Below are 23476 nucleotides of genomic sequence, written 5' to 3'. Positions count from 1 at the left end.
TTGAGACTGTGCATATTCCCAGGCAAAGCTTGGAGACTACAAGAGCGAAGGTGGAGCACTTCAAGGTTTGGGGTGGGCAAACCACTCTCTGCTAAGGAAATCAAATTTGAACAATACTCTATGACTAATCTCTTGCAATGCTTGAGCTTGTTCAATCCTTGAGGTAAACCCTTAAGCATATCACATCTACAGATTTCAATAGATTCAAGAGAAGAGTTATCTTGAATTTCTTGGGATATGGACTCTAGCTCTGGACACTCGTTTATCTCAAGTTCTTTCAGTGTGGAGGGCAACACAATTCTATTTATTCTCTTTAGAGATTCACATGTGGCAATATACAACTCCTGAAGAACACATGCATTGTTGGAGTCAACATCCTCTCCTTCATCCAACAACAAACATTGCAAATTTTTACAAAAACTAATCCTTAACACTTTCAGATTCGAAGGTAAATTGCTCCTTGCAAGAGAAATCAATTTTGGGCAAACGGCAAGCTCTAATTCCATAAGTAATGTGAGGGAGTACAGGGTTGTCGATAGTTTTTCTAGCCTTTCACAATTCAGTATTATCATATTTACAATGCTAGAAGGAATCTTCAATTGCATCAATTCTTCTCTTTCCTCTTCTGTTGCTATGGATACAAGTTGCGGCCATTTTATAATGCGCAAATATTGGGGGGACAAGGACCGAATTAGCAATCCCCAATTGTTCTCTCGAGAAGAGCACAACTCCTCACAATCACCAATCTCAAACAATTCCACTTTTATTGATCTTAACCTCAAGCATTCTGCTGCCCAACTAAACTTGGAAATCCTTTCAAACGAGATTCTTTTTATAGAGCTATAATCTACAAAACCTTTATATATTACCTCGTGGCAACCACGAATTTCTAATTCTGAAAGCAATGGAAAGTTTTGAACAGAAATTATCAAGTTCCCGCAACTACGAATTGCAAGTTTCTTCAAAGAAGGAAGGTATTCCGGAATACTCCCTAACAATAAGGGACAATTTCCAATAAAGAGTTCACGAAGTTTAGGGAATTTCCTAGCTTCCTCATCAACTTCACACAAGTTCCACTTCTCCCAATTAAGCTGGTTTTAAAAGTTGCCTTTTTCGGACCTGGACGACCCAACCTGAGATCAGACTGCTAACAGTATTGCTTGGAAAGTAACTGTTTCATCGCTAGAATAAATGGCCTGGTCTAATCCATGTTTGAGGTTTGGGATTATCTCTCCCACAATGTCATCTCTAAAGTTTGAACTCGAATCTCCCTTTTTAAGTATGTATGTGTCTTAGTATTGCACTCAGCACTAGTTGGTTTACAGCGTCCATCTTTAACACAGTAAAATATAAGGATTACTAGCACCATCTATGATGCCGAGTTAAGACAACAGAGTATAGCTTCAGCGGAGATGGCCTCGCGTATTCAAACCTAATTGGAGTTTGGAAATATAGAAGGTTCGGATATGGCAAAAACTCTGTTGCCCTCTGTTTTCTAATCAAATTGCTCTCTGCTGGTTACGCTGTAAGTTACTTGTACTTTAATAGGACATCCCTTAACTCTGATAACCATAATCAAGTATGCTTGACTAAAAGATATTTAATAAAATGATGAAATATGTGATTGTGACTTCTTTTTAATAAAATGATGAAAAAGCAACACAAGGTATGTGGGTAATTTTGGACCACTCAGGTCCTTTATCCCTTTTTGCACCGTTCTTCCATCATTGGACACCCGACGATATTTAGCTCCAAAAGCGAAGAAAGCATATTGTTTCCCGGAAGAGTCTTGAGGTTTGGGCAATTTTCGATAGCCAAGTACTGGAGAGAAGTGAGGTTGCGAAAGCCATTGGAGGATGGATTCTCCAGTTTTGGGAAATCTGAGATGCAGAGACGGGTGAGAGAGGAGGGCAGTGCGACTCCTTTGTCATCTTGAGGAAATGACACTGCATCTGGACACCCATTTGATATGGAGAGAGATTTAAGACAAGTGAGTGTATGCAAATCCCTCTCAAGTATTGCCTTCCGGATATTGGGTCCAGCAATTGAAAGAGATGTGAGATTGGGAGGAATCCCCTCTTCCAGAATGGATTCCACATTTGGACAATTCCATATTGCTAATCCTTTTAGAGCGTTGAGACTGTGCATATTCCCAGGTAAAGCTTGGAGACGTCTACAAAAGTCAAGGCGGAGCACTTCAAGGTTTGTGGTGGGCAAACCACTCTCTCCCAAGGAAATCAAATTTGAACAATTATTTATGAGCAACCTCGTAAAATGCTTGAGCTTGTTCAATCCTTGAGGTAAACCCTTAAGCATATCACATCCATAGATTTGAATAGATTCAAGAGAAGAGTTATCTTGAATTTCTTGGGATATGGACTCTAGCTTTCGACACTCGTTTATCTGAAGTACTTTCAGTGTGGAGGGAAACACATTTCTATTTATTCTCTTTAGAGATTCACAACTGAATATATTCAACTTCTGAAGAACACATGCATTGTTGGAGTCAACATCCTCTCCTTCATCCAACAACAAACATTGCAAATTTTTACAAAAACTAATCCTTAACACTTTCAGATTCGAAGGTAAATTGCTCCTTGCAACAGAAATCAATTTTGGGCAACCGTCAAGCTCTAATTCCATAAGTAATGCGAGAGAGTACAAGGTTGTCGATAGTTTTTCTAGCCTTTCACAATCCCTTATTCTCATATTTACAATGCTAGAAGGAATCTTCAATTGCATCAATTCTTCTCTTTCCTCTTCTGTTGCTATGGATACAAGTTGCGGACATTTTTCAATTATCAAATCTTGGGGGGACATGGACTGAGTTAGCAATCCCCAATTGTTATCTCGAGAAGAGCACAACTCCTCACAATCACCAATCTCAAACGATTCCACTTTTATTGATCTTAACCTCAAGCATTCTGCTGCCCAACTAAACTTGGAAATCCCTACAAACGAGATTCTTTTTATTGAGCTATAATCTACAAAACCTTTATATATTACCTCGTGGCAACCATGAATTTCTAATTCTGAAAGCAATGGAAAGTTTTGAACAGAAATTATCAACTTCCCGCAACTACGAATTGCAAGTTTCTTCAAAGAAGGAAGGTATTCCGGTATACTCCCTAATAATAAGTGACAATTTTGAATCAAGAGTTCACGAAGTTTAGGGAATTTCCTAGCTTCCTCATCAACTTCACACAAGTTCCACTTCTCCCAATTAAGCATTTCCACAAACTCTAAAATCTCCAATGAAGAAAATGTGTTGGTCGTATTCTCTCCAAACAACTCAACTCCCACAGTCCTTACACTGCGCAATCCTTTAATACGTACCTTTTTCAACAATGGCAATTTCCCAATTGATGGCAATGACAATAAATTTATACAATCATCAAGGCATAAAGATTGTAAACAATTGAAGGACGAATCTCCCACCCAATTTGCCAACATTTCACCACAATAGAACTTAATGCTGAGCTCCATGAGCTTCTTAGCAGGTTGAAGTCCATCCAACACCTTTTTCTCCACTTCTTCTCTTCTATTCTCAAAGTCTTTGCTCCACTGCAATTTTAAATTCCCAATTCTCGACTTATCAGATAATCTAACCATCCATGCATCTCGAGGCTCAGTTATATTCTGTAATCCTGAAATACAAAGTTCACCCCTGAGATTTGACAAATTCATTAGCTCCCCTATTTTATGTCCCTTCTCTTTACCCAAAACAAACATGGAAAGTTTTTGAAGATTAGTTAGCATGCTAAAATTGCTTGCCATGCTTTCTAATTTATCTGCACCAGTGATATCAAGATAGCATAGGTTGACCAACTTTTCCATCTCTGACGGTAACTTCTCAAGGTTCCGACACCCCTTTAATAAAAAGGTTTCTAAATTGTAAAGGGTACTAACTGATTCCGGCAAGCATTTAATAACTCTATTATTAGAAAAGTTTAGGTACCTTAAGAGTTTCAAATCTCCCACAAAATCTGGCAACATGATGATTTGGTACCCTTCCAAAGAAAGTGCCCTCAAGCATCGCAAGTTTGGCAAGAAATTCGTTAGGACATGATTGGTTAGATAGTTATCAGTTCGAAAGGCCGTAGAAAACCTAAATGGAAGAAAGGTTCGTAAATGTTGCGCTTCATAAATGCCTTCAAATTTTTTGATGCCGTCAAACCTCTCAGCAGTGTAAGATAAATGGCGAGCATGCTTTGAAATTCGTTGACTATCCTCTATTTTAAAGCATACTTCTCCGGCAACTGATTGAGCCAGATCATTAATGAGATCATGCATAACAAATCGAGAATTACTATTGACGCACACTTGCAAAAGGGACCTTGACACTAGATCGTTGAAATACTTGTGACCCAAATCATGGATGCACTGTTTATCTCGTGCTTCTTGTAGAAACCCTTGTGCCCTCCATAATAAGATTATTTCTTCCTTCTCAAACTCATAGTCCTTGGGAATAATGGCACAATACATAAAGCATCGCTTCAAATGTAGAGGAAGATGATGGTAGCTTACCTGTAGAGCTGGGATTATACTTGACTGATCTTTAGATAGCTTCCATATCTCGCTCTCTAATATATCTTCCCAAGCATGAAGGTCTACATTAGTGCGCAATAAGCCACCGAGGGTTTTAGCAGCTAAAGGCAAACCGTTGCATTTTCTCACTATCTTCTCAGCAACTTCCTTTAGGCTTGGATGTCCTTCAAAACCCCTTGCTCCCAGTGCATGTTGAGCAAATACAGACAAACAATCATCAGCTGACAAAATCTCTAAGGAATGAGCATGCAAGGCACCCATTGTTGATGAAACACCGTGGTTTCTTGTTGTCACAATAATTTTGCTTCCTTGAGTCCTCGTTTTGAAAGGGGATTGTAAGATAGTCCAGTCATGCTTCATACCAGTTTAGTGTGAACACTATAACGTTATTTAATAATTTTAAAAATATTATGTATTTTTATTAAAATTATTAATTTTAAATTCTTTTAAATATTATTATTTTATTTTTAGAATAAAAAATTGATAGAATATGCAAAATTGAAGCTTAAATTTGTTGATTTTTTAAGATTTGAGGCTAAATCTAAACACTATAGGATTAAATTTGTTATTACGTTAATATAAAAAATCATGTCAACATTCTATTAATTTTTTAATAGAAAAGTGATCAAAATATCAAATGCCAATAATGTCAATAATTAAAAAAATAAAATTAATTAATGAAAATAAAAATAAAAATAATTACCGGATGAGTAGTGACAGAATTTAGCCATAACTATAGACTCACCTTTCTCGAACCGAAAGTCCGTATTGTAAAATCGACATTTGAATTGATTAGATATGTTTTGATATTGATGATGAATATGAATATGAATAGAATAAATTAAGATTTTTAGGCATGTTACATCAACAAATTTTAATGATATGAAATTATTATTATACATCCATCCATATTCAATTAGCTCTTCAACCCTATTCTTATTAATCTTTGGGGATGATAAAAGTTGGTGGATCCAAATATATATATAAAATTATAAAAGTAAGATTTTATACCTAGAAATTATCTTAAGAATATTTTATTTCATCTTTATTATGCAAGATGATTAAGAAATATTATTTCTAGTATACAATGTCTTTATTTCAATTAGAACAATGTAACTCTATTGAAATGTTTTAACAAATCGAAACGAATTCGGACAACACTCAATAAAAATTTTTTCTCAAAACTTTTATAAGAAAAGACACATTTAAGTCTCTAGTCTAAAGATCTATTTATAGCTCACGAATAAGTGTTCAAGCAGGGCGAAAGTAGAAATTTTTTTATGAGGGTCAAAAATAAATTGTAAATTCTACGATAATAAAAATATAAATTTTAAATGATTAAATCAAAATTTTATTACTTTAAGAGGACCAAAGTGCAATCTTACATTTATAAATTTAAAATTTTAAAATTTTAAAATGTATAAATAAAAAAATTTTCATTTTAAAGAATCAAAACTCTTGCGAGTCCTCTGGATTTACCCCTGTGCTTAAGTTACTCTTTTTCAACTATTAAAAAAAAGCCAAATAATTATAATGTTTCATGGTGAGGCATTTTTTTTTAACTTCAAATTTTGAACTAAAAGGTGTGACTTCTATTAAAATCAATGGCACATTTTCACAACATTTCTTTCTTTTTATTAATCTCCTTTTTTCTTTCCACATTATATATACATATTATATGTCTATACGTTGTTTGTATGTATGTGTATATATATATATTATAAATAACATAAAATTATAATAATATGTTTTACTTGAAAATATTTTATATAATATAAAATCTATATATATTATATACGACAGAAACGAAGAATAAAATTGGAGATTTTGAACAGGTCTAATCTTTCGTGTTGGTTTGTGTAAGTTGGAACATGAAATCCTCTTTAATCTTCATAGAGTGCATTTCACATTTTGAAAAAAATAGAGTCAACATCATGACAAGAAAGAACCAATGTCCCAACGACACGACACATCACATCCTAACAAGAAGAATTCGTCATCTCGACGATGAAATGCATGGCGTCCCACGAGCTAAACGTGACGTCACTGTATTAAATATGCACCCAATTAAGCTCTTACCGTTAGTTAAAATAATCAATTAAGCCCCTCCATTAAAGATTTTTGTCATTGATCAAATTTACCGTTAAAATAAAATGACTCACCAAACAAATGGTGACACGTGGCAACTTCTAATTTAATATAATATCTTTTATGAAAAATGATAAAAAATTATAAAATTATTAGATATTAAAAATATTAAAAATTATGAAAATTGATATAAAGTTATAAAAATTATAAAATTTTATAAATTTTATAAAAATTCTAATAAATTTAATAAATTATAAAATTAATAACAAATATTTTAAATGTTGTAAAATTTTATAAAAAAAGGTATTAAAATTAATATAAAAATAAAAAAATTAAAAGTATTAAAATTGATATAAACTTATAAAAATTACAAAAAAATTATAAAAATTTGAACTAGATCGAACCAATTGGTTAGATTGATTAGATTGAAATTGACAAGGATATTGGCCCGACGAAAGCCATTGGACTAGTTGGCCTGAGAATTGGATAATTAAATCGATTTTTTATAATTGTTTTTTGAATTTTTTATTTAATTGAACTGGACAAATCAGTTGAACTAACAAACTAGTAGTTTGATTGGTTTGACTATTGGTTCTGATTTTGAAAACCTTGGTTAAAAAATGTATGCCAATAGTTGGATCAATAAATTTTGGTTTGATAAAAATATTTAACAAAAAAGTCGATTCAACCACCGGGTTCCAGATCAACCGGTCTAATAGCTTTTCTCGGACGGATACCTTTACCAATTTAAGGATAACCGGTTCAATTCAAGTTTTTATAGTTTTTTTATTTATAATTTTTATAACTCTATATTAATTTTAATATATCTTTTTTTTATAATTTTTAACAAAAAAAAATTATTTGCTAAGAAATCTGGTTTAATTTTTAACAATTTTGTAGCTAATCAATTCTCCCCTTGTTTTAATTTTCTGTTTTATGTATCTGTAAATTGAATCCTATATTTATTACAGCCAATTAGCTGGATCGTAAAGAGGGAAGCTTCTTCCTTTCACCACTTTGTATGCTGTGATCGTAAGAAATCTGGGTTCAAGTTGTACTATTTCTGAGAATTGGAGTCAAGAAATTTGAACTATGCTTGACGTAAGTACAATCCTCTTTCAGTAGTTCAAGCATCTTTATTTTGAATCAGAAGTGAATATTTGAGTTGTATATGTTGCAGCATTTCTCCTTTATGGTGTTGGGTTTGCGAAAGAAGCAAATCAAGTCAAAGGACGCGAAGGAGATATTTTCCGGTGGTGTATGGTTCCATGGAATGGCAAGAATAGGGAATTAATTGCACATTTGTTTCATCCCTTGGACGGCCATGTTTTCCTCTCTATGACCGAATCTGCCAACCTGAGTTTCGTGAAAATGAATATAAATCATCGAAAGCCCTCCAAGTTAGCCTTTAATTGAGGACGTACCATCTTCTTCCAGCTCGAATTTTGAAATATTAAGGTGAAACCGTGCAGCTTCTCGTATTTGATATTTTGATGATGTTTTATTCTTTATTTATTTTCATAGAATGCTCTGCTCCACAACCGAAGAGATGCAAGCATAACTGCAACTCTTTCTCGGTTATTACAACAACACAAATAGCTCTAAATATTCTCTAAAAAAAACACAAATAACAAAGCATCAATAGCACGAGACACAAATTTTTTACTGAAAAGCCCCTTTAAATCAAAGGGTAAAAATCACGGGACTTGAGAGTCCACTCAAAAACTTCACCATAATATAAAAGTGTGGCTACATGATCACAATAAATACATAACTCTACCTTAGCTAGCTACATCGAGAAGTGATTATTCCAAAACATAATAAAGTTCGAGTAATCCCAACAATAGAGACAGACTTTGATGCCGAAGATCCACAAGCTATACAGAATTAGAGGCATGGTATAGAAAGACAAAAGCTTTTGGTACAATGGAAGGGTACCCATGTAAAGCTCATCCAAGCAAAAGCCTATGAAATTAGGAGTTGAATCAGCTCAACTCTTTCGCTTGAGAAAAGGTCTGCATTTCCCCAAGGAGTCCTGCATGTTTTGGTCAAAGGGCTTTCATTAATTGTTAACTAATCAAATGATGTGAAACCCAAGAAAGTTTATCTAAGTCTTCCTAATTAGCAAATTAGGAATAAGAGAGCTTATCTAAGTTTTCCTAATTAGCAAATTCTAAAAGGTTACAAATAAATTCAGATGCATTTGCAAATTCTCATATACCTCAGACATCCTCTTCATTGGATTTCAGCCAAGTTCCTCTTAATAACAAATAAATTCAGGTGCATTTCCAATTATCATATACCTCTGACATCCTCTGATTGGGATATCAGCCAAATTCCTGCTAAACTAACATCAATCATCTGTTGTTCTTCATCAGTTTTGCATCATTTGGTTGGAAAGGCTGTTTTGTCACATTTGAGAGAGTAACAACTGCAAGAACAAAATATGAAGGTGTGTTAAAAAAGTTGCATCAGAATCTCTCAACTTTGACATGTCCAAATAGCAATATATAGAAGAAACTAAAAGATAGATGTAAATTAGGATATTCATGCGTAGGTCAGTATCAGAGGAGCAATGCAATTCCTTCATCAGTGCCAAGTAAAAGATATAAACATCGGCAAGGCATTGCCGGCTGGACAATAACATCAATAATATGGATTCTCACTTTCATTCATAAACCTTTTAGTCCTTTAATTTACAGGCCAGAGAAAAGCAGAATCCATACATAGATTCAGCAGGGATTAATGAATAAAACAAAATTTTGTTGTTTTTTTTTTTGGTACATACAAATATGTATTGTTTAGATTAAAACCATCTGGTGCTTCACTTGACTTAGCTATGCAGAGTCAATATAAAAATTAATTATTCTATTTTTGAGTGAATATTGAAATAACTCGTATTTTAAAATAATAATATTCCTGTAGAGACAATATATAATCATCCCAATAATTGTAAAAAAGCTAATAAATAAAATAAATTTTGTATCGGATATAATGATCCCAATTTGACATACCTGCAAATTTGATTCATAAAATATTGTTTCTCCATTCCAGATCTAAAATTGTAACACGAGGTATGTGGGTAATTTTGGACCACTCAGGTCCTTTATTCCTTTTGCACCGTTCTTCCATCACTAGACACACCACGAGAGTTAGCCCCAAAAGCGAAGAAATCATGTTGTTTCCCGGAAGAGTCTTGGGGTTTGGGCATTTTTCGATAGTCAAGCGCTGGAGAGAAGTGAGATTGCGAAAGCCATTGGAGGATAGGCTTTCCAGTTTTGGGAAATCTGAGATGCAGAGATAGGTGAGAGAGGAGGTCAGTGTGATTCCTATCTCATCTTGAGGAAATGACACTGCATCTGGACACCCATTTGATATGGAGAGAGATTTAATTCAAGAGAGTGTATGCAAATCCCTCTCAAGTATTGCCTTCCAGATATTGGGTCCACCAATTGTAAGCGATGTGAGATGGGTAGGAATCCCCTCTTCCAGAATGGATGTCACATTTGGACAACCGCTTATTGCCAATTCTTTTAGAGCGTTGAGACTGTGCATATTCCCAGGCAAAGCTTGGAGACGTCTACAAAGTTATTTTGTTATTTGTTAATTTCGTCACTCTTTTTAGGTTATATATATATATCAATTAAGATGACAAACCCATTTTTTTTGACTATCAATAAGATCAATTATAATAAGTCACACGCTTATATTTCGAAAATATAAAAATAAATAAATTTTGCGATCGAACTACCAAAATAAAATGGGGCTAAAAAAAATCGAGAACTAAAAGTTTCACTTTTTGTATTGAAAAATAAGGCTTCGTAATTCTTGTGAATCTAATTCATTGAAATTCTATCTAATAAAATGGAAGAATTATAGATCTTTAAAATAATAGATAAAAATATAGCAAATAAAACCATTGCGACACCAATTAAAGAAGTCGTTCCCCATCTAGGGACTACCTTACCATATTCCGAATTCAATAGTTTCAAAAAAATTCCCTACAGTTCGTCTTGGACCATATATATATATATATATATATATATATTTTGGATCTGTTAGCCATTGAGTGAGGTATTGTTAGAACGTATTAGGTATAATTTGATTGTCAAGTCGATTAGGGCAATCAGACTGTTAGAAGTTTGGTCTGCATGATCTTGTTGTGTGTTGGCATTTTGAATGACAATTTTTTTATTTTATACTACCAGCTACAAACAACCAAATTCCTGTATGCATGTGCGGTGAATTCATTAATTCTAAAAGATAAGTGGCTTACTGATTCGGTTACAGCTGGTTCTGCGTTATCCCCTGAAAAGTAAGTTCTTTTATATCTTAGTTTTACTTGCCACTCGTTAATCTTAGGCTTGGTTTTGTGTTAAAATAACATAATTTTGATTGTGCAACTGCCTTTTAGAAATTTTATCTTCTTCTGGAACTTTATAATTAAGTACTTTTTTCTTGATTTACTGTTGCCTACTTTCTTGTTCCTTGGCTGTTTTCCAGGGAAATTTTGGGTTAACTGGATAATAATTTCTTTACACTTCCCTACTAGTAAATGCTTCATTAGATTATCAAATTAAAATTCAGTTGAATTCTGGCATAAATGGCATCAAAAGGAAAAAAAAAAATTTGTGTTAGGGTTCCTGATAAGTTTGCTATTGTGAATGTACAGGCCAATTTTGACCTAACCCATTACAACCCATAACCCAAACAAAAACAAAACCTACCCAGGCCCAATTTTGCCTAAGGCTCAGGCTGACCCAATAACCCACCTAAACACTAACCCATACCAGCAGACCCAATTACAAGGCCCAGTGGCCCCAAAATTTTAAAATCATTTCAGAAACCCTAATCCCCCTAACCCTAGCCACCTCTTCTGATCTTTCTGCTACTGCCGCCGCCGTCACCTACCCTCTGCCACCGCCACTGTTTCGCCCACTTGCACCAACCTGCTCCACCTGCAAAACAAAGGAGAACACGCAAGCAAAGAAGGACAAAACAGTAGAAACAATAATAAAATAAATTGTGTAAAAATGGCTATATAAAGGCCATTCAAACGAATTGTAAGGGGTTCTTTTTTTTTTTTTACAACAGTTTAATAAAAAAAGCAGATCAAAGATTTAAAATAAAAGGTTGATTCTATTTTTCCTGTTCTTGTGTTCTTATTTTATTTTATTTTTATTTATTTTTACTCATTTGTAACGAAAATAAAAAAGGGGAAAAGAGGGAAAGAAGTATACCTGAACCGCCCGTGGCTCAGTCGACGGAGGCCCTTCCGCCGTCGTCGGAATCGGGCCTTAAACGGGATCTAAAGTCTCTTCAGTCCCTCGGGTTGAAGACCCAACCTTCTTGCGCTGCGAAGCCAAGGCCGAGAGGCCCATTTCTTTAGTCGTCCGCCACTAGCCATGGCAACGGCGCGTCGACGGTGGTGCCATGTGACCGGCGTTTCAAAAGGGGGAGGGGATATCGGGTTTTTGAAAAACAGAGAAAAAGAATTTTTTTGTTTTCAACTGAAAAAATGAATTTTTGTAAAAAAAAAAATTGTTTTAATAAGTTAACAAAACGGCGTCGTTTTGGTGGGGGAACCCGCGCGCGCGACCCGACCCGCGTCTCAGAATCCGCGTGTTTTTGATGATTGGGTTATTTACCTATTTGTGTCCTTCCGCCTTTCTGGGGTGTTTCAATCTAGTCCTATTTGCACTTTTTATATTTTATAATTTTCGCCCAAATTATTTTTAGCGTTTTTGATTTAGTCCTGCGCTCACTGAAGGGACACGTGTCCCAATATTTGGGATATTTTCCGTTTTAGCCCTCGCCGTTTCAGCGCGCGTCGTAATTTAGTCCTTCCTGTCTTTTTATTTCGATTTCGCCCAATACTTTCGTTTTTATTTCGATTTAGTCCATATTTTAGCAATAATGTTATTATCATTTATTATTATTATTATTATTATTATTATTATTAGTTTTATTTCCCTTTCATTTAGTCGTTGCAACTTTATTAACTAGTTATTATTATTATCATTTTAATTTTACCTTCATATGCATATATATACATACCTACATACTCTTATATTTTATAAACCTGAAGTATTTATACATGTCTTATTCTTATTTTTGTAACCGTATGTATATATATATATATATATATATATATATAATATATATACATCTGCATATTTTTATAATTTATTATATATATGTACGTACCTATATATATATATATACTTTCTTATAGTTGATAATTGTGATATACGTACATATGTATGTACACACATATTTGCATAATTTTTATGTATAATAACTTTAAAATATATACTTACATACATTTTCATATTTCCATTATTTTATATATACATATATATATCTTTTCTATCTTTATAATTTTACTCATTTTATTTATTTATTTATTTACATGTCCATTATTATTATGCTTTAATTTTATTTATTTATTTATTATTGTGCTTGCTTGATTGTTTTTTTATATGTTAGTCTTATTATTTATTTATATTTTGATCATGTCATTTTACTTGCATCATCATTATCATTATTTTGCATTCACTTTACTCAGATTTATTAAAAAACGGAAAATTTTGAAAAAATATAAGTAATACTCTGTATTTGGGATCTTCGAGAGAATCGAGAGCTAACGTATTGGGTTCCGATTTTCTTCGTTGAATCTAAATAATCGATATTACTCTTTTAAAAATAATAAAAAGCTCATTATCGGGAATTCGATACGTAATGTCCTAACGCATTGGATATGACGCGTTGTTTTTCCGAGATGAGATTTTTTAAGAAATAATAAATAGCATCTCGTGTTTAGATTCGAGAAGGTCGTACCCTAACTTACTGGGTTTCGATTTTCACGATAAATCTAAATACACGAATCATTTCAAAACTCAAGTTTTAAATGATCTCGGGAATTAAAAAAATCGTGTCCTAACTTATTGGTCGTGGTCCCTTCTTTAAATTCGAGATAGTTAAACATTTTTTAAATAAGTAAATTTTACATTCATTCGTGTATCGGGAATTCGAGACATTATGTCCTAACTTACCGGATATGATGCTTTCTTTCTCAATTAACGTGAAATGTGTCTCCTTTTTTCAAAATTTTCAACATTTTAATACAAAGATAGTATTTTTAAAATTCTTCAAAGTTTTCAATTTTCGACATTAAGTAATCAACTAGGTACCAATTTTGGGCGTATCGAGGGTGCTAATCCTTCCTCGTGCGTAACCGACTCTCTAACCCGTTTTTCTGAATTTCGTGGACCAAATTCGTTGTTTTAATAAAATTAAACCGTTTATTAAAAACAACCAATTTTACGAGGTGACCCAATCACACCTCATCAAAAAGAATTGGTGGTGACTCCCATTTTTTTTTTCCGTTTTCATCAAAACCCAAGTTGACCCGTTTTCCATATAAAAAATGGTGTCAACAGTGAATATATACAAATATAAATTGGAATTGTTCCTAATAAGCACCTAGGTTCCACAATTGATTCAAAGTAAAACTCCAAGCCTCTAATCAATAATCATGCCTTTTCTAGTAACGTCTGTCATCTTTTAATTTGTAAGGACTTATACTCATGTTCTTTCCTCTATATTGTTTCTGATGAAAACTTCAATTTTGTTTAATTTTCCTGCAGATACATGGTTCTATCGAATCAACCAGAAACTAGGCTTACAAGAATTTGGAAGCCGTACGTCATGATAACAGTGGCTATATTTTTGATGGAGTAGGAGTTATGCTTCATGGGAAACCACATTTCTGCACCAAATTTGCAAAAGTAATCCAGGTAAATGCTATTTTCAGTTTCAGGTACTTCAGTAGTGCTAACAGCTTTTTGCTTCTAGTTGGTTATTCTGATTGTCTCTTTTATTAAGCACATTATTGCAGTGACATATTCATATTAAAGCTGCTCTCACTAGGTTATATGCTACTTATTGATTATTTACGAGTAAAACAATTGTTTCACAGACTTCTCTTTTGTGTGTGTGTGTGTCAGAGTGCAAAGAATGATTCATAGTTACAAGCATTATTGGTTTTAATGATTAAATGCTGTCTGTTGGTTCCTTAGAAAGGGCCAGAGTCATGCATATAAAGCAGTTTCCTCAAATACCTCTAAATCCCTGACAAGATCATATTCATATTTGAAGGAAACTTCGCAGCAGGAGTTCTTGTAGGAGGGCTCAGTTAACATAGCAGTTTTCTAGTCTTATTGAGAACTTAGATTCTTTAACATTTTGGTTAATGTAATGAAATTTATGTGTGCAAATGGTTAATGTTCCATCATGGTTTGAGCTATCCTTAAAGAGGCTACTTATAAAGGTTTCAATTAAATTTGATCACATTGGGGTGCCATATTCCGGTCTGTGTTCATACATCATTTTGCTAGTCATTCAAAGTTTAGTTTGTTGCAAAAGCTGCTTTATAGTTGATGTCAATATCGTGTAATAGTAGTCAGGGTGCTGAAATTCTTGTCATAAGTGTGAATTATTTGCTACCTTTTAAGCTTCTGAGCTTGTAGAACAATGCTTTGTCATTGGTTTAGTTGCAATCAATTTTAACATATCCTTTTCTTTTTCTTCCACTTCCATAGTTAAATTAGTCTAAAACAATTACCATTTTCTTTTTGGGTTGGCTAGCATGGAGGGGGACGTGTGTTCAAAACTCTCCTGTGCTTAATTCAAAATCTCGATGCTGAGAAAATAACGATGGCAGTTGTTGTTTGTGAAGGTGAGAATGGGGCGTCTCGTCACCTACGACAATGTGCTTCAGAGAGAACGATACCCATGATGGTCAGTGCCTTTTTTTCCCCTTCCAGCTTCATTATAAATTCATAATCGTTTGTATGAGTGTCGGTTATCAAGTTAGGTTGGTGGGGAATTAACAGAGTGATACAAGGATTATATTAAGCTCTCACAGAGAAACGTCTTTTGCAAAAGATATTTAGCTATTCCATTCCACCATTCCCCTTCCATTCTATTTATTGTTTTGATTTTTTGTTTTATATATATTTGTAATGGAATCCTCTATTTATTGCAGCCAAGTAGTTGGATCGTAAGGAGCTTGTACTCAGGGAAGCTTATTCCTTTCAACGAAAAGAAGCATACCACTTTTCATGCTGTGACGGCTTCAGATTGTATGATTTCTGATAATTGGAGTCAAGAAATTTGAACCATGCTTGATGTACGTACAATAGTATTCTTTTAGCAGTTCAAGTATCTTTATTTTGAATCAGAAGTGAATATTTGAGTTGTATATGTTGCAGCATTTCTCCTTATGGAGTTGGGTTTGCTAGCATTTCTCCTTACGGAGTTGGGTTTGCGAAAGAAGGAAATCAAGTCAAAGGACTCGAAGGACACATTTTCTGGTCGGGTAGGGTTCCATGGAATGGCAAGAATAGGGAATTAATTGTACATTTGTTTTCATCCCTTGGGTGACCATGTTTCTCTTCCTTTGTGGGAATCTGCCTACCTCAGGTTCGTGAAAATGAAAGTAAATTATCAAAAGCTAGAGTAAATTACTTTAACTCCTCCAAGATAGCCTTTACATTGAGATCACCGTCGTCTTGCAGCTTGAAATTTGAAGTATTAAGTTGAAACGATGAACGTGGTCTTTGGTCGTAAGGATGCTGGTTTTAAAAGTTGCCTTTTTCCGACCTGTACAATCCAACCTGAGATCAGATTGCTAACATTATTGCTTGGAAAGTAACTGTTTCATCACTAGAATAAATGGCCTGGTCTAATGTTGCGTTTCCTCTTACCTCACTTGGTTTCTCTGAGGCATGATCTCAACTTAGTGCAGAGAACATGTATATTGGAGCTTGATGACTGCAGTGTCCATTTCTTTTTTTGGTATTCTACTTGTCCGTTTTACATTCCATGTTTGAGGTTTGGGGTTCTCTCTCCCACAATGTCATCTCCAAAGTTCAAACTCGCATCTCCCTTTAAGTATGTAATGTGTCTTACTATTGCACTCAACACTAATTGGTTTACAGTGTCCATCTTTAACACATTTAAATATAAGGATTACTAGCCCCGTATATGATGCCGAGTTAAGACAACAGAGTATAGCTTCAGCGGAGATGGCCTCACTTATTCAAACCTAATTGGAGTTTGGAAATATAGATGGTTCGGATATGGCAAAAACTCTGTGGCCCCATCGTTTGTCTGTTTTCTAGTCAAATTGCTCTCTGCTGGTTACGCTGTAAGTTACTTCTACTTTAATAGGACATCCCTTAACTCTAATAACCATAATCAAGTATGCTTGAGTAAAAGATATTTAATAAAATGATGAAATTTGTGATTGTGACTTCTTTTGTATACGGTTTTTCTTTGAAACCACTCGGAATGAAATCAAATTTGCACAACCTGATATGCATATACTTTGTAGATGCTTGAACTTGCTCTACCTGATATGATGTTGTGTTTCTTCTTTACCTCTCTAGGCTTCTCTGAGGCATGATCTTAAGGTAGTGAGAATAACATGAAAGTTGGAGCTCATTGACTGCGGCCTCCATGTTCTTAACAAATTACCAGCACAATCTACGAGGTCGAGTTAGGCTAGCGGACTAGATGGCCTCAAGTATTCAAACCTAGTTGGAGTTCAGAAAATAGATGGTTTCGATATGGCAAACACAGTCTCCTTTGATAACCCATTAACTTCAAACAAGCTTCTGGAGTAGTTCTTCGCTTCTTCCATGGTTTCATTCGGCTGTTTCTATCAAATTGCAGTCTGCTGGTTATCCTGTAAGTTAGTTACACATACTTTATTTTAAACAGATGTTATAGTATGACTAAATTATATTTAAGAAAATGATTCATTTTATAATTGTAGGAGATGGACGACTTCTTATGTATTCATTTTATCTTTAAAAAAATTGTAATTTTGAGGTTTACCAATACCAATTACTAGACATCAGTGAATCAAAGAGAATTCAGTCTCAGATGTGAAGTTTGATTTGCAGCTTCTCATGTTTGATAATGTTTTATTCTTTATTTATTTTTATAGAATGCTCTGCTCCACAACCGAAGAGATGCAAGCTTAACTGCAGCTTTTTTCCGGCAATTACGAGAGCACAAATAACTTCAAATATTCTCTATAAAACACAGAAGCAGCCAAGAATAATCACAAAGCATCAATCACGAGACACAATTTTTATGTAGAAAATCCTTTTAAATCAAAGAGTAAAAACCACGGGACTCGAGAGTCTACCGAAAAACTTCAATATAATATAAAAGTGTGGCTACATTATCACAATAAATACATAACTCTAGCTTAACTATCATCGAGAAGTGATTTTTCCTAAACATAATAAAGGAAGTTCGAGGAATTCCAACAATAGAGACAGACTTTGAAGCCGAAGATTCACAAGCTACACCTATTGGTAACAAATCCAATCATGCAAAACTCACATACAAGAGCCTTTTAGCCACTGTCATAAGTGTCTGCAAACAAAGATTCAAAGTGTAAATAGCTATACAGTATTAGAGGCACGGTATGAAAAACAAAAGTTTTTGGTATAATGGAAGGGTACCCATGTAAAGCTCATCCAAGCAAAAGCCTATGAAATTAGGAGTTGAATCAGCTCAACTCTTTCGCTTGAGAAAAGGTCTGCATTTCCCCAAGGAGTCCTGCATGTTTTGGTCAGAGGGCTTTCATTAATTGATAACTAATTAAATGATGTGAAACTCAAGAAAGTTATGAAACACCTATCAATTAAAGAGAGATATATATTTGAACATGCAAATAATTTAGGAAGAAGATAGCTTATCTAAGTTTTCCTAATTAGCAAATTCTAAAGGTTACAAATAAATTCAGATACCTCAGACATCCTCTTCATTTGATTTCAGCCAAATTCCTCTTAATAACAAATAAATTCAGGAGTATTTCCAATTATCATAAATCTGTGACATCCTCTGATTGTCGGCCAAATTCCTGCTAAACTAACATCAATGATTCATCAGTTTTGCATCATTTGGTTGGAAAGGCTGTTTTGTCACATTTGACGGAGGAACAACTGCAAGAACAAAATATATGAAGGCGTGTTAAAAAAGTTGCTTCATAATCTCTCAACTTTCACATGTCCAAATAGCAATATATCAGAGGAGCAATGCAATTCCTTCATCAGTGCCAAGTTAACTTTTTAGTCCTTTAATATTAGGATATAAACAACATCTATAATATTGATTCTCACTTCCATTCATAAACTTTTTAGTCCTTTAATTTACAGGCCAAAGAAAAGCAAAATCCATACATAGATTCAATATGCCGGTATTTCCAATAGCAGGAATTAATGGTTAGATCCTTGGAATGAATAATAAATGATAGGGTAAAACAAAAATTCATTGTTCTATTTTAAAATAATAATATTCCTGACCCAGCCAAAGGACAATATATTTTGTTTTTCTAGTTCTAAAATAGGACAATAATTGTAAAAAAAAGATAATAAATAAGATTATTCTATTGTTTCTCTAAAGATCCCAAATTGACATACCTGCAATTTTGATTCTTACATTATTGTTTCTCCAAAGAACTTGTGTCTGAATCATCAACAGACTGTTATTTCCAAAAAGCAACACGAGGTATGTGGGTAATTTTGGACCACTCAGGTCCTTTATCCCTTTTGCACCGTTCTTCCATCATTGGACACCTCCTGATTTCTAGCTCCAAAAGCGAAGAAAGCATATTGTTTCCCGGAAGAGTCTTGAGGTTTGGGCAATTTGCGATAGTCAGGCACTGGAGAGAAGTGAGGTTGCGAAAGCCATTGGAGGATAGGCTCTCCAGTTTTGGGAAATCCGAGATTTCGAGATTGGTGAGAGAAGAGGGCAGTGTGACTCCTATCTCATCTTGAGGAAATGACACTGCATCTGGACACCCATTTGATATGGAGAGAGATTTAAGACAAGTGAGTGTATGCAAATCCCTCTCAAGTTTTGCCTTCCAGATATTGGGTCCACCAATTGTAAGCGAAGTGAGATTGCTAGGAATCCCCTCTTCTAGAATGGATTCCACATTTGGACAATTCCATATTGCTAATCCTTTTAGAGCGTTGAGACTGTGCATATTCCCAGGCAAAGCTTGGAGACGTCTACAATACCAAAGGCTGAGCAGTTCAAGGCTTGTGGTGGGCAAACCACTCTCTGCTAAGGAAATCAAATTTGAAGAATTAGCTATGAATAAACTCTTGCAATGCTTGAGCTTGTTCAATCCTTGAGGTAAACCCTTACGCATATCACATACATGGATTTCAATAGACTCAAGAGAAGAGTTATCTTGAATTTCTTGGGATATGGACTCTAGCTTTGGACACTCGTTTATCAGAAGTACTTTCAGTGTGGAGGGCAACACACTTCTATTTATTCTCTTTAGAGATTCACAATCGGAAATACCCAACTCCTGAAGAACACATGCATTGTTGGAGTCAACATCCTCTCCTTCATCCAACAACAAACATTGCAAATTTTTACAACTTCGAATGCCTAGCACTTTCAGATTCGAAGGTAAATTGCTCCTTGCAATAGAAATCAATTTTGAGCAACCGTAAAGCTCTAATTTCATAAGTAATGCGAGAGAGTACAAGGTTGTCGATAGTTTTTCTAGCCTTTCACAATTCTCTATTCTCATATTTACAATGCTAGAAGGAATCTTCAATTGCATCAATTCTTCTCTTTCCTCTTCTGTTGCTATGGATACAAGTTGCGGACATTTTTCAATTATCAAATCTTGGGGGGATATGGACTGAGTTAGCAATCCCCAATTGTTATCTCCAGAAGAGCACAACTCCTTACAATCACCAATCTCAAACGATTCCACTTTTATTGATCTTAACCTCAAGCATTCTGCTGCCCAACTAAACTTGGAAATCCCTACAAACGAGATTCTTTTTATAGAGCTATAATCTACAAAACCTTTATATATTACCTCGTGGCAACCATGAATTTCTAATTCTGAAAGCAATGGAAAGTTTTGAACCTATCTAAGTTTTCTTCAAAGAAGGAAGGTATTCCGGCATACTCTCTAACAATAAGGGACAATTTCCAATAAAGAGTTCACGAAGTTTAGGGAATTTCCTATCTTCCTCATCAACTTCACACAAGTTCCACTTCTCCCAATTAAGCATGTCCACAAACTCTAAAATCTCCAATGAAGAAAATGTGTTGGTCGTATTCTCTCCAAAGAACTCAACTCCCACAGTCCTTACACTGGACAACCCTTTAATACGTACCTTTTTCAACAATGGCAATTTCCCAATTGATGGCAATGACAATAAATTTCTACAATCATCAAGGCATAAAGATTGTAAACAATTGAAGGACGAATCGCCCACCCAATTTGCCAACATTTCACCACAATAGAACTTAATGCTGAGCTCCATGAGCTTCTTAGAAGGTTGAAGTCCATCCAACACCTTTTTCTCGACTTCTTCTCTTCTATTCTCAAAGTCTTTGCTCCACTGCAATTTTAAATTCCCAATTCTCGACTTATCAGATAATCTAACCATCTATGCATCTCGAGGCTCGGTTATATTCTGTAATCCTGAAATACAAAGTTCACCCCTGAGATTTGACAAATTCATTAACTCCCCTATTTTATGTCCCTTCTCTTTACCCAAAACAAAAATGGAAAGTTTTTGAAGATTAGTTAGCATGCTAAAATTGCTTGCCATGCTTTCTAATTTATCTGCACCAGTGATATCAAGATAGCATAGATTGACCAACTTTTCCATCTCTGACGGTAACTTCTCAAGGTTCCGACACCCCTTTAATAAAAAGGTTTCTAAATTGTAAAGGGTACTAACTGATTCCGGCAAGCATTTAATAACTCTATTATTAGAAAAGTTTAGGTACCTTAAGAGTTTCAAATCTCCCACAAAATCTGGCAACATAGTGATTTGGTACCCTTCCAAAGAAATTGCCCTTAAGCATCGCAAGTTTGGCAACAAATTCGTTAGGACATGATTGGTTAGATAGTTATCACATAGAAAGCCCGAAGAAAAGCGTAATGGAAGAAAGGTTCGTAAATGTTGCGCTTCATCAATGCCTTCAAATTTTTTAATGCCGTCAAACCTCTCAGCAATGTAAGATAAATGGCGAGCATGCTTCGAAATTTGTTGACTACCTTCTATTTTAAAGCATACTTCTCCAGCAACTGATTGAGCCAAATCATTAATGAGGTCATGCATAACAAATCCAGAATTATTGTTAATGGCCACTTGGAAAAGGGACCTTGACACTAGGTCGTTGAAATACTTGTGACCCAAATCATGGATGCACTGTTTATCTCGTGCTTCTTGTAGAAACCCTTGTGCCCTCCATAACAAGATTATTTCTTCCTTCTCAAACTCATAGTCCTTGGGAATAATGGCACAATACATAAAGCATCGCTTCAAATGTAGAGGAAGATGATGGTAGCTTAGCTGTAGAGCTGGGATTACACTTGACTGATCTTTAGATAGCTTCCATATCTCGCTCTCTAATACATCTTCCCAAGCATGAAGGTCTACATTAGTGCGCAATAAGCCACCGAGGGTTTTAGCAGCTAAAGGCAAACCGTTGCATTTTCTCACTATCTTCTCAGCAACTTCCTTTAGGCTTGGATGTCCTTCAAAGTCCCTTGCTCCCAATGCATGTTGAGCAAATACAGACAAACAATCATCATCTGACAAAAGCTCTAGAGAATGAGCATGCAAGGCACCCATTGTTGATGAAACACCGTGGTTTCTTGTTGTCACAATAACTTTGCTTCCTTGAGTCCTCGTTTTGAAAGGAGATTGTAAGATAGTCCAGTCATGATAATTCTCATTCCAGACATCATCTAAAACAATTAAGAATTTTTTCCCGGACAACTCCTTCTGTAACTTTTCTTGAACTATATTCAGATCATTATCATTGCATGACACGGAAGTGATTGCTTGCAAGATTTCTTTCGTTATTCTCAAAACATCAAAATAATCAGAAACACAAGCCCATGCTTTGAGGTGAAAATGATGTTGAATGGAAGCATCATTGTAAAGAAGCTGGGCAAGGGTTGTCTTACCAATCCCACCCATCCCAAGGATGGGAATCACGAAATTTCTTTCGTCATCACTCTTCAAGAGCAAGTCAAGAATTATCTGTTTGTCTTTGTCTCTGCCATACACATGATTTTCAATCTCCAAAGAAGTAGGCTGCAGTCTTTCTTCTAGTCTTGTGGGTCTTTCCCAATCAGTCATTCGCAACTCTAACTTGTTTCTCTGAGGTTCCAAATCTTTCAATTTGGCAGTAAGATCCCTTATCTTGAACATTATATCTCTGTTAAACAGAACATCATTGAATGACTGAGGAATATTGAGTCTGGATCTCTTACTTGAGCTGCCTCGACGTTCCATCATCAGATTGCGCCTGCCAATTTCGGTTGCAAACTCGTCCAAAACATCCTCCACATCGAATGCCAAGTTTTGAAGGTCGATCAACCAGTCTTTCACCGGCTGCTCTTTCATCTGTCTCTCTTCAGCATCATCAAGCACCCTACGGATCTGCTTCAGTTCCTTCTCCAAGTTCTGGATTTCCTCAAGAACCTTTTTTTGAGTAGCGAATTGCAGGAGGTCGGATGAGGCCAGCTTGTCAAGGAAAAAGTCAATGAGCTTGGAGACAAAAACTTCTCCAATAGCGGACAAGGCTTGAAGAAAAGGCATGGTTGCGTTGTTGCAAGAAATAAGAGTAGAGAAAGGTTGAGAAAAGAGGGTTGAGCAAAGGTCGATGGAAGTGAATGAAGTTTGGTATATGATTGTAGGTACTGAAAAACACAAGTGCTATCTTGCTTTTGTCGCTTGATTGGGGGAATCTTACTGCA

At 35.0% G+C, this 23476-nt stretch overlaps 4 protein-coding genes and 1 long non-coding RNA gene across 7 annotated transcripts in view; 2 read left to right on the top strand and 3 right to left on the bottom strand.

Moving 5' to 3' along the window:
* LOC105776261 (uncharacterized) overlaps window positions 1-11260 on the top strand; it is a 23173-nt gene extending 11913 nt beyond the window's left edge. The window contains exon 9 of the mRNA XM_052622696.1: window positions 10845-11260. Coding sequence (XP_052478656.1) covers window positions 10845-10955 — 111 coding nt within the window. The 3' untranslated portion in view covers window positions 10956-11260. The remainder of the gene's footprint in view (window positions 1-10844) is intronic.
* On the bottom strand, window positions 8328-23476 carry LOC105776260 (putative disease resistance RPP13-like protein 1). 3 transcript variants are annotated; one of them, XR_008190098.1, is made up of 3 exons: window positions 9651-10245; window positions 8858-9067; window positions 8328-8671 (listed from the first exon to the last, which is right to left on the bottom strand). XR_008190098.1 is itself a non-coding variant. In XM_052622702.1 (3 exons), the coding sequence occupies exon 1, from the start codon at window positions 23316-23318 to the stop codon at window positions 21147-21149; it is 2172 nt and encodes a 723-aa protein (XP_052478662.1). In that variant the 5' UTR covers window positions 23319-23476; the 3' UTR covers window positions 8328-8671; window positions 18468-18662; window positions 19140-21146. The 3 variants fall into 3 exon arrangements, 1 of the variants encoding a protein (XP_052478662.1); XR_008190099.1 differs by having other exon boundaries at window positions 8940-9067; window positions 9651-10224; XM_052622702.1 differs by lacking the exons at window positions 8858-9067; window positions 9651-10245 and adding exons at window positions 18468-18662; window positions 19140-23476.
* Window positions 15577-17732, top strand: LOC105776267 (uncharacterized). The gene is made up of 4 exons (XR_008190100.1): window positions 15577-15829; window positions 15912-16122; window positions 16218-16849; window positions 17091-17732. It is a non-coding gene; the product is annotated as an uncharacterized LOC105776267 (long non-coding RNA).
* The window catches only part of LOC128031959 (putative disease resistance RPP13-like protein 1), a 62962-nt gene continuing 57340 nt past the window's right edge, over window positions 17855-23476 (bottom strand). The window contains exons 3-4 of the mRNA XM_052622699.1: window positions 18180-18276; window positions 17855-18090 (exon numbers count right to left, since the gene is read on the bottom strand). The gene's annotated coding sequence lies outside the window, so the exon portion shown is untranslated. The remainder of the gene's footprint in view (window positions 18091-18179; window positions 18277-23476) is intronic.
* On the bottom strand, window positions 19205-21146 carry LOC128033998 (putative disease resistance protein At3g14460). Its single transcript, XM_052622512.1, has 2 exons — window positions 20660-21146; window positions 19205-20511 (listed from the first exon to the last, which is right to left on the bottom strand). Exons 1-2 carry the CDS (start codon window positions 21144-21146, stop codon window positions 19205-19207), a joined length of 1794 nt encoding a protein of 597 aa, XP_052478472.1.

This window comes from Gossypium raimondii, chromosome 10, assembly GCF_025698545.1.
Source record: "Gossypium raimondii isolate GPD5lz chromosome 10, ASM2569854v1, whole genome shotgun sequence".
Taxonomy (NCBI): Eukaryota; Viridiplantae; Streptophyta; class Magnoliopsida; order Malvales; family Malvaceae; genus Gossypium; species Gossypium raimondii.
This window is presented reverse-complemented; position numbering and strand designations above follow the sequence as displayed.

Excerpts from the sequence above, each read along its gene's own strand:
- LOC128033998 (XM_052622512.1), bottom strand. The coding sequence starts at position 21,146 with ATGGTTAGATTATCTGATAAGTCGAGAATTGGGAATTTAAAATTGCAG. Across the intron at positions 20,512-20,659 it reads TTGTCCCTTATTGTTAGAGA|GGATTTCCAAGTTTAGTTGG; the intron begins GTATGCCGGAAT and ends TCTCGTTTGTAG.
- LOC105776260 (XM_052622702.1), bottom strand. The coding sequence starts at position 23,318 with ATGCCTTTTCTTCAAGCCTTGTCCGCTATTGGAGAAGTTTTTGTCTCC.